Source organism: Odocoileus virginianus, unplaced genomic scaffold (assembly GCF_023699985.2).
Source record: "Odocoileus virginianus isolate 20LAN1187 ecotype Illinois unplaced genomic scaffold, Ovbor_1.2 Unplaced_Contig_8, whole genome shotgun sequence".
Classification (NCBI taxonomy): domain Eukaryota; kingdom Metazoa; phylum Chordata; class Mammalia; order Artiodactyla; family Cervidae; genus Odocoileus; species Odocoileus virginianus.
In genome coordinates, this window is record NW_027224325.1 from 2,063,810 (window position 1) to 2,079,377 (window position 15,568).

Sequence of the window (15,568 nt, forward strand, 5' to 3'; positions counted from 1 at the left end):
GAAGGAAAGCAGTCTTTACAATTGATGTGAAATAGTACCCATGTTCATGGTACAGGGATTCTTTCACTTCTAAAGACTATGGCAAACCTAGACAGCATATTAAAAAGCAGAGACATCACTTTGCTGACAAAGGTCTGTATAGTCAAAGCTATGGTTTTTCCAGTAGTCATATATGGATGTGAGAGTTGGACCATAAAGAAGGCTGAAGAATTGATGCTTTTGAACTGTGGTGCTGGAAAACTCTGAGAGTCCCTTGGACAGCAAGATCAAACCAGTCAATCCTAAAGGAACTCATCCCTGAATACAGCTGAAGCTCCAATCCTTTGGCCACCTGATGCAAAGAGCCGACTCACTGGAAAAGACCTTGATGCTGGGAGAGATTGAAGGCAGGGGGAGAAGGGGACAACGAAGGATGAGATGGTGGGATGGCATCACCAATTCAATGGACATGAATTTGAGCAAACTCCAGGAGACAATGAAGGACAGGGAAGCCTGGCATGTTGCAGTCCATGGGGTCGCAAAGAGTCGGACACAACTGAGCAACTGAACAACAACCTAGTAACTAACTACTTGGGCCTTGCTTTCTGAATGACAGGTAGAGAAGCTAACTAGATTTTTCTGACAGAAATGGAAAACTCTAAATAAAACCTTTGAAAACACCAATAGCCACTGACGGTAAAGCAGTATGATCCATAGAGAAATTCCTGAAATTAAAAAAAAAAGGGGGGGGGGATACTTCTCTGGTGGTCCAGTGGTTAAGACTGCTTGTTCCCAACACGGGGGGCACAGGTTCAATCCCTGCTGGGGGAACTAAGGTTCGAAAGTCATGGCCACAAAAAAAAAAAAAAAAAAAAAGCTGGTCTTTGAATAGTCACTGAATCTACACTAGTTGAAACCCTGAACATTCTCATCAAATAAGAGCAATTCCACATCTTACCCTGAGAACAAAGGCTGAAGAGATGGCTCAAAAAGGAGAGACTCAGACAATTTAAGAACAAAACAGGTGTATTTCTATTGGACTACCTGATACAGAGGATAGTGTAGTATGGATGGATAGTATGAATGACAAGTTATACAAATATATTTTATTTGAAATAAACAAAAATGCTTACACAAATCAACGGGTCACTTAAAAATAAACTCTTGCTTGACTGTATTACTCAGCAAAAACAAAGCCGAAACACAAACACCCTTCTTTTTTGACGTGTATTTGGAGGAAGACACTACTTGGTTTTTAAAAAACTGACCTTCCCTTAAGGCCTGGTCGTAGAAGTGTAAACAATGTAAATGAATCCACCATTACCAGTTGTCATATCATATCTATGTCACCTGTGTATTCTGAGATCACACCTGTACCTGCCAATAAACCTGGGAAGGGTTGCTATATCACAGTTATATTTGAGTTGGCAGGCAGGACTGAGGAAGAGTAATTTGGAATAAGTTTTACATCCTATTTAGAACAAATCACTAGTATTCCCTTAAATAACAGGTTACAATAGAAAGATACTGCCTGAAAGTTATCCTTTTCACTTTGGTTCATTTTTAGTTTTTTGTTTGTGATGAACATAGTTGTTTGATTCATTCGCTTATAGTACAATCCTGCCACAAAGTATTAAAGCACAAGATACCTATTATTCCTTCAACATCTGCATTTCTTCAAGTTTTATACTCTACTATACCCCTAGTATGTCAGCAGTTTTCGAATATTAAAAAAACAGTAATAAAAATGGATAACACTCTTCTAAAAATGCACATGTCTATAATGGTACTAGGTGGGAAGGAGACAATGAGGGAAGGGGGGAAAAAGCAAACATGTTCATGTAGGGAATGTGGTTCAAGTCTTTGGATTTAAAAACAACTTCCCCAGAGAAGCTGGCTATGACGGAATTTCCAGAAAACTTCCTTGGCCTCCAAAATGGACCTGAAAAGCCCCAATCCAAACATATGAAACTACAGTTATGAGATGTTATAAATGATGATCAAAGCAACTGGAGGGAGAAGGATGAATGTGTCTTCCATTCAGCTACAGTTTGCAGCATAGCCTCTTTAGCTGTTGGTCAACCAGTAAAAACCACTGAACACCAGAAGTACTTTGAAGGATGGGGTAGAAAAGTACTGAATATATTACCTGTCTATGTCAGTAACAGGGCTTCATGGCTAGGAAAATTTTCTAAACAGTAAAATGACTCCAGGGTAGATATCTCTCTCCATCATTAAATGTGGCAGAATTAAAAAAAAAAAAAAGATTTACAAGTAGATATAGTGAAAACAAAATTACAAGGCAGAAAACACAAAAGAATCAAGACAATGCTCTAGGTTCAACAGTATTCCATTAGGCTAGAAAACCTGTTAACTTTGAAAGCCCTAGCAAAATATCACTCTTGTTTATAAATCACTTATTTATCATATGACCATACGTTGAATCCTTTCTTTCCATGTACTGAAGAATCCTACATTCAGCCTTTAAGCATTCTGCATTTCTTTGCCAATCTTGTAGCTGAGTATCTTGTTCCAGTCGACTTTGGTGCGAGTAACAGGAAGTTGCCGGCGCAAGGCTTTGAATGTGGTGTCTGACATTGTTTGATAGTTTTCACTAATTGCTGTCTGTAATAGATAATTGAAAATAAGTTGAACAAAAACTAGATGTAGTGAAAGGGCATGCTTGAGTCCCCTAAGGACTTACAGGCTAGAAGATTTCTAGTGAGCACCTCTCCAATCTCTGAAGCAGGTTAAAAAGCCCACCTGTATTATTTCTAAAACTGGGGCTATACAGGTAATCCCCTGCTTTTCCAAAGTTTGCTATACTTCACTTTGCTTCCCTGGTAGCTCAGATGGTAGAAAGGTAGCAAATCTGCCTGCAAAGAAGGAGACCTGGGTTCAGTCCCTAGGCTGGAAAGATCCCCTGGAGAAGGGAATGGCAACCCACTCCAGTATTCTTGCCTGGAGAATCCCATGGATGGAGAAGCCTGGCAGGCTGTAGTCCATGGGGTTGCAGAGTCGGTCACGACTGAGCAACTACTACTTTCACTTTGCTTTTAGCAAAGCAAAAAAAAAAAAAAAGCATTTTCAGCATTTGTTTGGCAGTGAGGCTGCTATAGGGACAGGGTACACCCTGAGCAGTAACAGTGGTCCCACCAAGCTCCTTCCTTGGGAACTACACTCAGCATTTCAGCATCAAGCAAGCCAGAGCTGTGAACTGTGTCTGTGAGGATCTGAGGAGTATCTCAATCATTCTGTGCATCTGATAGCAAGATGTGTTCTAAGGTAATTGCTTCTCTGCTTTACACCACTTGGCCTTGGAAAGGTTTCATAGGAATGCTTTACTTTGGGGTAATGGGGGATATATTTGCAGTACCTTCCAATGCCAAAACCTTGACTGTAAGCAGAATGCAAAGTTGCAAGGTCTGCAAAGTCTCCATACTTAGTATCACTGAATAATTATGTATATATATGTTCAAAGGATAGAGAAGTGTAACAGAACGTGTTAAAAGCAAAATCTATATAGATCTATAAATAACAGTTTCAAGTCATCTTACCTGATACTCATTTTCTGCATGCTCTATGATTTTAATAAACTCCTTGGCAGTCTGGGCTTCATTCTAATGGAGGGAAAAATAAGAATTTTTAAAAAAACCAGTGAATAAAATAAGCAGTGAATAAAAAAGATACTAAAAAGTAAGTCCATCTTAACTAACATTTGTATAACAATTTAGTTTTTCAAGTTTTCCTGTGCACATTATCTTCTTTGATTTTCAAAACAACCCTGTGAAGTAGATGTTATTATTGCCACCTCCATTTTGCAGATAAGAAAACAGAATTCTTTCAAATAATGACCAAAATTATACAGCCTTTGAATCATAAAGATGGGATCTAAATCCAGGTCCTCATCAAAACAAACCATATTTCTTTCCAATCTACCATAGTATGCCCAAAAGACAACAAAATGTCTTGACATTTTTATGCCTTGACAATATCTCTGGTTTAAGATGATATAAACAATACCCTCAGACACATCAATCATATCTTCTAAGTTCATGAGCTCCTCTATTTGCTACTTATGATGATAACACAACCAATCACATTTTGCTTTACATGATTTTGGTACAAAAGGAATTTAATCTCACTCTTCCTTTCACAATTTTAAGTAAATGGAATTAGAGAGGGTGAGATTTAATTTCTAGGGCAGCGTCCCAAGATTCTTTCAAAAGAGTCAAAACTACTTTTTATTTGTAATAATACTAAGACCTAGTTACTTGCCTTTTTTACTCATGTAGTTTCATAGAAGCTACGTAATGTGTGACAACTTCATTACTTTTTGAGGGCTAATGTGTGAAGCACATATGAGAATCCAGTTGTCTTTTATCAGTTAGACATTACACACTTTGTGAAAATGTAAATTAATGATATTCTTTTCACTAACTTTTTTTAACTCAGAAAAATACAGCTGTTTTTCATGAAAGTGAAGTTAAGAAGTAATGGGTTTGTTAATGCTATATTTTGCTTTAGATTTTTTTTGTCCACACCAGGGATCTCAGTTCCCCAACCAGGGATTGAACTCAGGCCTCCTGCAGTGGAAGCATGGAGTCTTAACCACTGGAGCACCAGGGAAATCCCTGTTATTTTTAAGTTAATAAATATATATTTTTAATATTCCACAGTTTTAATTTCTACTAAGGCAGACAGATATAACACACATAAACAAAAGCTATTGGAGAGCGCTCAGTAATTTCTAGGAATATTAAGAAGTACTATAAATGCATAAAAAATTATGCCCCTTTTTTCCAGATATAGTGCACAATACTACTATTGAACATTCCTAAAAATGTTGAGTTTCTCTAATGATATGAATGTATGATGATAAATCCTATAGGGTTTAGTTTGGCAAACTTTCCTTCCTCCTGGTATTTATCGATTGAAGGTATTACTGTCCTTGAGCAAATCTCACAAGAGAGAAAGAAAAAGCAGCATGAATTCTTTAAAGCCATTATCACTATTCTCAGTCAAGGTCTGTGAACTATCATCAACTAACCAACAAAACTGGTTGGTTATATACTAACAATTATAAGCTGCCAAAAATAAGGACCTACTGAGTAGCACAGGAAATTATACTCAGTATCTTTTAATAACCTATAATGGAAAAGAATCTAAAAAAGAATATATGTAGGTATGTATATGTGTGTGTGTGTGTGTGTCCACCAGGCTCCTCCGTCCATGGGATTCTCCAAGCAAGAATACTGGAGTGGGGTGCCATTTCCTTCTCCAGGGGATCTTCCCAACCCAGGGATCGAACCTAGGTCTCCCGCATTGCAGGCAGACGCTTTAACCTCTGAGCTGACACAGAAATCCATACACACACACACACACACACACACACACACATACATATGTGTGTGTGTATATGAAAAACTTTGCTATATACCTGAAACACATTATAAATCAACTATATTCAATAAAAATTTTTTTTAAAAAAGTCTTTTATAAAGTTCTTAAAAAAAAAAAATCTGCCAAAATCAAAGCAATGAAAACAACCTACATTTCTAGTGGCAGAATCAGTACTCAGGATCAAAAGATCTAATTTTTTTTTTTTTAAAGAAAAACAAGACACAACTGAGACATATATTAAATATTCCACACTCACCGAAACAGTTACTGCATCCTGTACATCTTTATGACTAACCAGCTGAACATTGCCATCTTCATAATAGTGAACCTGTGTGAGAAAGTTAAGAAATGTAAGTGCTTAGAGCACATAGAAACTTACTGCTTAGAGCACAAATCCATGCCTTTAGCCACCCCCAATCTCACCAACTCTGAGCAAACAATTAATATGGCCAATGGTAATTTATAATGGTGCTTAAAATTCACAGGACACTTAAATTTAAGAACTCTCTTTACTTAGCAGGAAGAACTGATTATTAGTTAATAAACATTTACTATGTGCTTATTGCATTCCAGACACTGTACTTGGCATTGTGAACAGAAAGATCATAAATAAGATTACGCTCTGAAAAGTATTAAAATAATTAAAATAAAGTCATTTAACATTAGTTTTTCTCTGTGAAAACCAAGAAATTTTAATGGGTCCTAATCTTTTACACATCTCTCCATTTATAATATCATCAGTTTTGATTAAGCAGATCTGACCAGGTGCAGGAAACTGAGGATTAAAGAGAGGATTGAAAAACAAATATTCTATTGGTAAATCAGGCTATAAAAGTAAGTAAGACAAAAGCAGTCCTGAATCTACTGTATAACAGAGGGAACTCTGTTCAATGTTATGTGGCAGCCTGGATGGAAGGGGAGTTTGGGGGAGAATGGATACATGTATATGTATGGCTGAGTCCCTTTGCTGTTCACCTGAAACTATCACAACATTGTTAATCAGCTATACTCCAATATAAAATTAAAAGTTTTTTTTTTCCCCTTTAAAAAGGCAGTCCTGAGGAGGTAAGGCAAAGTGGATACTACAATTATAACAATTAGCAAGAAAGAGGGTTATCCAAGAGACAGACTAACCATTCAACTAGATGTAAGACTAGGAAAGTTTTAGCAATTTACAAGACAAGTTCAGTCACAGTCACCAAAATTAACAAAATCTTTTCTAGGTTTCATCTGCTAATAAAAATTTCAACATGACTATCATCAACTTTAATCCTTAGAAACTGTCTTCCTGGAGCTATCCTTTTGCTTATAGAATAACCAAGGGTTAAATATCCTAATGACATGTCCAAGTAACTCTCACTCTGATTTTTAAAAGACATAAATGAAATAATAAGCCTTTCCTCAAAGTGTGATCAGAGAGCCTGTGGTTAAAAGGTATAGATGAAGTCCTGGACTTCCCTGGTGGTCCAGTGGTTAAGACTCTATGCTCCTAGTACAGGGGGCATGAGCATGATCCCTGGTCAGGGAACTTAAGTCCCACCTGTGGCACGGTGTGGCCAAAAAATAAATACAATAAAATGCACAGACTCATTCATTAAAGAAAAAGAAAAAGGGAAAAAAAAAAAGATTTAAATGAGGTCTGGGTACTGGGTCCTATTGTAAATGTTTCATCAGAAACTTGTGATGTGTTCTCTTAGTTTACAGGTTTGCCTTGGCAAAACTGAAACACACGTAATTTATTTCCTTCTAGAAGGAAAATAAATTTCCTTGTGTAAATTTATAGTAAGCTGCCAGGTTAATAATGCTGATGCCATACTTACAGGAAGTCTAGAGCATAGACATAGTCAACAGATATAGAACAATATATTATCTTAGGTTGGGTTCCCCCAGCAGCAGACCCCAGGATAAAGATCTGAGAGTTAACAGTTTATTTCGGAGGTCGTCTCAGGAAGCACTAGTAAGGACTGAGGAAGTGAGATACAGAAGGCAAGAAGTATCAGGTGCACTAATGAGCACATCACAGCTACCAGGCACGGGATTTTGGAAGACTGCAGAGCGTGCTTTAGAGCTGTCCCACCTGAACGGTGAAGAAGCTGGCATATTTCCTGACAACTTTTGAATGGCACTAAGGGCTGTGCCAGAGCTGTGGAGGTAACACTTCCAGCTTGCCTTAGCTGAGCTGGGCATGCTCCTGCGGTTAGGAAAATCTCCCGAGAGGTGCAGCTACTTGTAGCAGGAAATAATAGGTACGTAGGAAAAAAGTGATTATAGATGACATCTACCATGTATATTTTGATTAAATTATACCACTGAAAAAGGCAACACTTGCTAACTGTTATTAAAGCAAGAGTTGTAATACAGCTAAATTAGGTATTGACCTTCTTAGTTATCAGTAACTGTTTAATCTAACTTTAGAGTTAGTTGGGCTCAAGAATTAAATCACCATGAGTTTTGAAAATCAAATTTGTTAGGATCAGAAGACTTCAGTCTAGCTAGGTATCAAATGAGGTAATAAGTTCCTTATTCATCTGCATGTCCCGACACCAGCATTAGAACCATACTCTGCTTGGTTAATCACACTTGGCCATTCTCTCTATTCCTATTTATTTGGTTGAAAATCTATCATAACTATAAATGTAAATAAATAAATAAGTCCATTTATGAAGCTTTCTTCAGAGCTAAGAGTTAGCAAATATATGTAGACATTTAAATGAACTACATTAAAAACTCTAAGTAAGTTACAGTAGCCGCTCTATAGTCATTTCTTAATAACTAGTTATTTTCTTCTTTTCTATAACTGCTATTTGGTTAATTCCTGGGAAGATCTTAGGTTATTTTTGAAAGAGAAAAATAACAAGCAAACAGTATATGTCACATTACTGTCCTTTATCAACCCAGAAGAGCTGTTTAACTACAGTACTTCCCCAGGAAGGAGACCTCTGTTTCTATTTACCATCTAGCTCCCTTTCCCCTACATATAGTTGCTCCTTATTTCTAATGTCAGAGCAAATATCAACTTGCATGTTTGCTTTAAAGATGTGATGTTTTAACATGGCCTACTAACATACTGGGATCTCACCTGAATCTTAAGTACTCCAACGACCTGGGCTGTAGGTGGTGTGATGGTGAACTTCCATTCTGATCTCCAGCGACCATTCCTATGAAAACACACACACAACTGTAGAATTAGCAGTAAGAAAGAGGTGGTCTGACACTGAGGCAGAAAATTTGGGAAAGAAGAAAAAAAGAAACCAGTCATTTCCAGTTTGATAAATCCAAGGCTCTATCCACTCAAGTATAAGTTTTGTATCCAAGTGGCCTAATCATAAGCTTTCCCTAAGTTATTTGACTTTTACTTTTCATTGTTTTTATCTTGGAGTAGAAAACCACGCCTATTCTGCTCATGGGAAGCTCTTCCACAAACACATGCATAGGCCACTGAGTTATGCAATAACTCAAGTATTATTAAACAAACCCAAGTAAAACTCAGACTTTCCACAGGGTACTTTATTAATCACTTATTTTCACTCAATGTAACAGCAATATTGAAAAGATAAGTTATAAAATCTTAGAATTAAAAGAAATCTCAATGATGACATCCAAATGCCTCACTCTGCAGTAGGGAACAAATAACTTATTCTAATCTAGTTAGATTAGAAAACCAAGTCTCATCTGTTGGTTTGGTTTCTTTTCTATATAAACATATAGATTAAAAAAGAAGAGACTATCTACTTTCTTACCAGAAGTTTTTAGGCTGAAACTGGTGGCTTTCAATACATGCAATAATGGTCTGTTGCCCATCTATAGTTTTAGCATAAACCTATTATTAAAAAAAAAAGAAGTTAGATTCTTGAAAATATATTTAAGCAACGAACACTATACAAAAGCAATGTGCTAAATCCTTGGGGGCGATGAAGAGTCAAACAGGATGAGCTTACACACTCACAAGAATCCACGGAATAGGAACACAAACCACGTGGTAAGGTCTAGGGCAGACAGTGGTATAATGAATACAGAAGGAAATACTGCTCCTGGTTTAGGGTACAACAGAGGTGCCAGTTAGAATGGGCCTTACAAGACAGATGAGATTGTGATAAGGAGAGATGGAGAATAAAGATGAATAAGCAGTTCAGGAAGGAAATAGAGGGCTGATCCATGAATGACTAAATGGTAATTAGTTCTGTCAGGTCAGAGGATGTGTGTGAAGTCGAACTGTGGGAGATAACACAGGATTAGACTTAAGTCATGTGGTAGTAGATGTAAGGTTAAGAAGACTGGACTTTATTCTACATGCAGTGGACAGAAACCAAAACAACATGACCAGAACTGTTATTTTGGGAGAATAATCAATATTGGCATACAGGGTAAAATCTGAGAAAAGTTCAAAGTTAGGACGTCACAGAATTAATTTGGCAGTAAATTAGGATCCTATCAATGAATATAAGGATGCAGAAGTACAGTCAAAATTCTGGCAATATATTGCAAATGAAGAGCAAGAGAAAGGAAGACAGGCTTGGATGACTAGAAAGACTGGTGTCATTAACAGACTGGAAAGTTCAGATGGAGATGTCCAGCTAGGAGTTAGAAACACCAACTGTTCCTTAATGTAGGAGAAACGAACAAAAATGTGATCACCAAGGAAAAGAAACAACAGAAGCCTTTTTTACAGTCTACAAAACATTTTTATATTTATTTTCCTTTTGCTCCAATAAATACAGTGAAACACATTGTTATTATGTTTAAATGATAAAATTGAAGTTCACAGAGCTTCTTGCCCAAGGTCATGCAGAAAGTGGCTAAGGTAGAGCCCAAACTCTCAGGTTGTCTGACACCAAATTCTATAACTTCCCCTACATTAAATAAACTGTTAAGTTTTTGAGAAAGAGAAATACAGTGATGGGGAATGCCTACATTTACAAAAGTAAGGGGGAGGACAAGAAATAAGTAGAGACAGAATAAGAATAATTATAGGGAGACTTCCCTGGCGGACCAGTGGCTAAGACTTCTGCTCCCAATACAGGGGGCCTGGGTCCAATCCTTTGTCAGAGAACTAGATCCCACATGCCGCAACTAAAGATCCTGTGTACCACAACTAGGACCCAGTGTAGCCAGAAAATAAATAAATGGAAACTTAAAAAAAAAAAAAAGGAATAATTAGAAGGTACTGACATAGCAGTCTAAGGAAAGATAATTTCTAGAAGTAGCTGACTGGCCTCAGTGTGAAATGCCATACAAAAGTCAAGGACCAAAAAAAGGACACTGGGTCAGGTAATTCAGGAACCATTAGTTAACCTCAGAGAGCAGTTTCTGTAGAGTAGGGACTGAAGTAAAAATTCATAGAGTTAAGAAGTGGCTAAGTAATGAGGAAGGCACTAGTAGGAGCAGAACGCTCCCTGGTTTGCTTGGACAGCAGAGAGAGAGAGATGAGGGAAGGGAGAGGTAGAGGAAAGGGAGGAAGGGGAAAGTGGAAAGAGAAGGAAGAGAAGTAACTTGTAGGAATTACTATTTTGACTGAATAAATGTCCTCCCTCCCACCCTACTTAAGCACAGGAGAAATAAAAATATTTCTAGGTAAAGAGAACTATTTATCAAAAGAGAAAATGAAGTCACAATTAGACATCTTGAAGTAGCTAGGACTCTATGAAATCAAGAACATGGATCCTTCTTCCTCAGATGGAAGTACCTGAAAGAAAGAAGATTTCTGAGTGTGGAAAGAAGAGAAATAAAAAGATTTCATGTCATTCTTAATCCTATTAAAACGTGAGGGAGGAGATGCCTAAGGACAACAGGAAAGTTCTGGAACATAGTACCACTGATCCTTGAACAACACGGGTTTGAGCTACTATTTTATTCAACAGTAAATACTACAGTGCTACATAATCCACCATTGGTTAAATCTGTGGTGGGAAGAATAACTGTGGATACAAAAGGACCTTGGACATGGAGGGCCTCCTATAAATTATATTCAAATTTTCAACTGCACAATAGGTTGGTTATCCCAACCACTGCACTCTTCAAGGGTCAACTGAATACAGAAAAATACAAGGATTATTGAGATAAAATTAAGAATTATTAAGCAGAACAGCTGAGGATCTAAAACAGCAGACACTGTTAGAATACTTTCTGTAGCTTATTTATTAGCTAAGAGAAGTGAGAAGAGGACACGGTAGGGTTACTCAGTGTGGAAGCTCTCCAAATTAAGAAATGAGTAGTGAAAATTTTGAATAGGTAACAAACGATAAGTTGAAAGTATATTTAAGAACGAATAGTCAATTTCTAAAAAAGTGTGTATGTCATGTCTCTCCTTGCCATACTAGGTTCCAAAACTGAGTTCTGTGCTTATCTATCATAATGTGTTTTTTCTATTATTTAAAAACAAAAAAAATAAGAAAAAAACATAATGATAACCAGCATTTATGTACAGCATTATGCATTAATAATCTAACCAACATTTTTCTTAAAAATGTCACAATTTTACAAAGGGAAAATTGTTAGAACCAAAGTTTATCTTTTTTTCCCATCAAAAGATATTAAAATAAAGTTAAAATTACCTTTGATTTCTAAACAGCTGTTTGGTTCAAATAGTTTTGACTATCCAATTAAATCACTTATGCAGAAGTAGCTTTGTAAAAAGTTCTTTTCAATGAGTGTAAGGCCATTTCTTAAATAAGACAAATTTGAAATAGGATTCACTGAGATTTAAAATTTTTATGCACTAGGGAAGTCCCTGGTGGTCCAGTGGTTAGGACTTGTTGCTTTCACTGGCATGGTCTGGGTTCAATCCCTGGTGGGAGAACTAAGATCTTGCAAGTATTGTAGCATGGCCAAAAAAATTAAAAATAAATAAAATTTTTTGCACTGGGATTTTAAGAAAGAATTTTCCATGTAAAATGTCCCTTTTATACTCCTTTCAAAAACAATTTAGGGAATAAAATGCAGAAGAAACTGTAACTAAGAAGAGATGTCTGTGGCTGGCCAAAGCCTCCAAATGATAAGGTAAATATAAGAAATAAAACTCTAATAATGAAGCAGGCAGATACTTAACAGTACAGAAGCCGTTGGAATAATGATCTTTCACATAGGCCCTTAAAGCACTGTCACAGGATTCTCTCCAAGACTTCAGACCTCCGTCTACTTCTTCTGGCTGGGGGTCACTTGCTTCTTTTCGTAAGTGATCAAACTTAAAGGAAATTTTGTTTCTTGGATCTAAAAATCTGCTATTACCCAGGTCACCGTGTTCTGTAATTAAGACCTTCCAAAGAATAATTACAGAATTAAGTAACTGTAAAAAAAGACAGTTGTCACATTTTACAAAAGAAACAAAAATTCTAGAGGCGATTAACTCTTCATTTAGTCAGATGATGCTCTTTCATAAATTTTTTAATCAACCTGTATTTTTATAAAAATATGATCTTTGGGGTAAGTCAACTCTAAAGTGACATTTCCCCCATCCTAACAATATCCTTCATATTTTGGTTTCTATAATATACAACCTATACAATTAATATACAACCTATGCATACACACATAGCTGTAATAAAAACTTAAAAGTATACTTCTGCATTTCTTTTTCACATATTTCATGAATTTCTTCCAGTCATTACACTTAGCATTTAAAATAGGTAATACAATCAATCATATGATTCAAAAGTAAAAAAAAATTAATATACAGTGAAATCTTTTTCTCACCTTTATCTACCATTCACCAAATTCCCTACATATTCCCCCTTCCCCACAAAGGTAAGTGATTTTATTAATTTAGAGCAAGAGTTGTCTTTGGCAAACTATGTATGAAGTGCCATTTGTTTTTGTAAATAAAGTTTGTTGAATACATCCCCGCTTGATTTTTTTTTTTTTTTTGTATTGTCTATGGCTGCTTCCTGCTGCAGTAGCAGTGCTGAGTAGTCTAGGCTGACTCTTTCCCACAAGGCTGAAATATTTACTCTAACTCTTTACAGAAAAAATTTGCCAATTTCTGATTTAGATGATTCTTTTGGTGTTTCTTTTCTTTTTTAATGAATACAAATGTATTCTAATTCTCTATCCCTTTCTTTTAAACAAAAACTAGAAAACTATACTGTACTTTCTCTTTTTAAATTTGCTGTATCTAGGCAATCTTTCCATATTAGTGCTTATGGAACTTCCTTGTTTTTTTGTTACAGCCATGTATGATTCCATTGTATAGATATACAAAAATATATTCAACCAGTCTCCTATTAATGGATAGCTTGGGTAGTTTCTAATCTTTTGCTGTTATAAACAATACTGCGACAAATGTCCTTTTATGTACAAGTTATGTACATGTGCCAAGCAAAGCTGTGCTATAAATTCCCTGAAACAGGACAACTGGGTCAAGGGTAAACACATTCATAATTTTGATAAAGACTGACAAACTGCCCTCTATCACAGAATGTTGTACTAAGTTACAAGCTCATCATCAGTAGAAATCTTAACCTGTGTTTCTTTTCCCCTTAAAAAAAAAAAGAGGTCTTTTGTATTTCCACTTTGGTGAACTATTTGTACCTAAACTTTGCCCACTTTTCTACTGAGTCTTTTTCTAGTTGAACTATAGGGAGATTATCCTTTTGCCTGGGTTTTGAATTCCACATATTTCCCCCTAACTTACATTTGTCTTCTGACACAGTCACTATTTAAAAATAAAGTTTCCTTTAAAAAAAGAAAATTATTTGAAAAGAATTCCTACTCTTGAGATTTCTATCCTTATCACCAGCCTATCTTTAAAAAACCTTGATATAGAACAGACTTGTGGATTCTGTGGGAGAAGGCGAGGGCGGGATGTTTCAAGAGAACAGCATCGAAACATGTATATCTAGGGTGAAACAGATCACCAGCCCAGGTTGGATGCATGAGACAAGTGCTCAGGCCTGGTGCACTGGGAAGACCCAGAGGGATGGGGTGGAGAGGGAGGTGGGAGGGGGGACCGGGATGGGGAATACATGTAAATCCATGGCTAATTCATTTCAATGTATGACAAAAACCACTGCAATGTTGTAAAGTAATTAGCCTCCAACAAATAAAAATAAATGGAAGAAAAAAAAAATAAAAATTAAAAAAAAAAATAATAATAATAATGACAGTAGGAACCATACGTAAAACAATTTCCTTAGTCTTACCTTCATAAAGCTTTCTTATTATAATTTTACAACTTTTGTAACTCAAAGGCAAGCACATTCATATTAAAATTTTAATTTGTACTTCCTTAATTACTATTAGTAGGTGATCTAACACTTTTTAAAGTTTGCTTTGTATTTTCCAGTTGAGTTCAGCTGGTTCATATTTGTTGCTCATTTATCTACTGAACTCTTGACATCATCCTAGCGTACTTGAATAACCTTTTTATTATGTTTAAGACATGTTATTTTTTCCCTTTTACATTTTATTTTTAAAACTTTTTTATTTTGTAGAAGTAAAAAATACTTTCTTTTATGACTTTTTAAATGTTTCATCATTACTCAAGTTATGAATCTCTTGTCATTTCCTACTAAATTTTTATGTTTAAAAATTAGTTAACCTTTAGGATTCCCTAGTGGTCTAGTGGTCCAGGAAGATCCCACATGCCTCAGGGCAACTAAGCCTGTGTGCCACAACTACTGAAGCCCAAGTGCCTAGAGCCTGTGCTCCAAAACCCAGAGAAGCCACCACAAGAAGCCGGCACACTGCAACTAGACAGCAGTCCCCACTTGCTGCAACTAGAGAAAGCCCTGGCACAGCAATGACGACCCATTACAGCCAAAAATAAACAAATAAACATTCAAAAAACTACATTTGGAATTAATCTAGGTATACAGCTGGCTTTGGAAATCAAAGTTAAGGTTAATTTTATACATTTAATCAATTATTTCCTTTTCTGTTTTACAGTACTTCGATTAAGGCTCTACTATAATTTATGTTTTTATGTTTGCTGGCATTAATCTACCTTCGTTGTTGTTCTTGATCAGAACAATCCTGTATGGTCTATTACAATTTTCATAGGAATTGTATGGAATCTATTTGAAAAAGCTTCCCATATTATTTATATTTCTTATTCAGATAAACTTTCCATATTATTTTTTTCTGAAATGTGGCATTTAAGTCTATTTAATTTTCCATTTATTTCTCTGATTAAAATGTGTGGGGGTAGGTACATATAAACTGTATGACAGACTCTTGCTAGTTTCTATCCAAT

General features: G+C 36.0%; 1 protein-coding gene across 1 annotated transcript in view; it reads right to left on the minus strand.

Annotated features, from left to right (window-relative positions):
• Window positions 1–1,070: 1,070 nt before the first annotated feature.
• Window positions 1,071–15,568, minus strand: part of CAPZA1 (capping actin protein of muscle Z-line subunit alpha 1) — a 44,090-nt gene continuing 29,592 nt past the window's right edge. Inside the window, exons 5-10 of the mRNA XM_020871524.2 lie at window positions 12,428–12,634; window positions 9,123–9,202; window positions 8,462–8,540; window positions 5,639–5,710; window positions 3,537–3,599; window positions 1,071–2,604 (exon numbers count right to left, since the gene is read on the minus strand). Of these exons, the coding sequence (XP_020727183.1) occupies window positions 2,464–2,604; window positions 3,537–3,599; window positions 5,639–5,710; window positions 8,462–8,540; window positions 9,123–9,202; window positions 12,428–12,634 (642 nt within the window). The 3' untranslated portion in view covers window positions 1,071–2,463. The remainder of the gene's footprint in view (window positions 2,605–3,536; window positions 3,600–5,638; window positions 5,711–8,461; window positions 8,541–9,122; window positions 9,203–12,427; window positions 12,635–15,568) is intronic.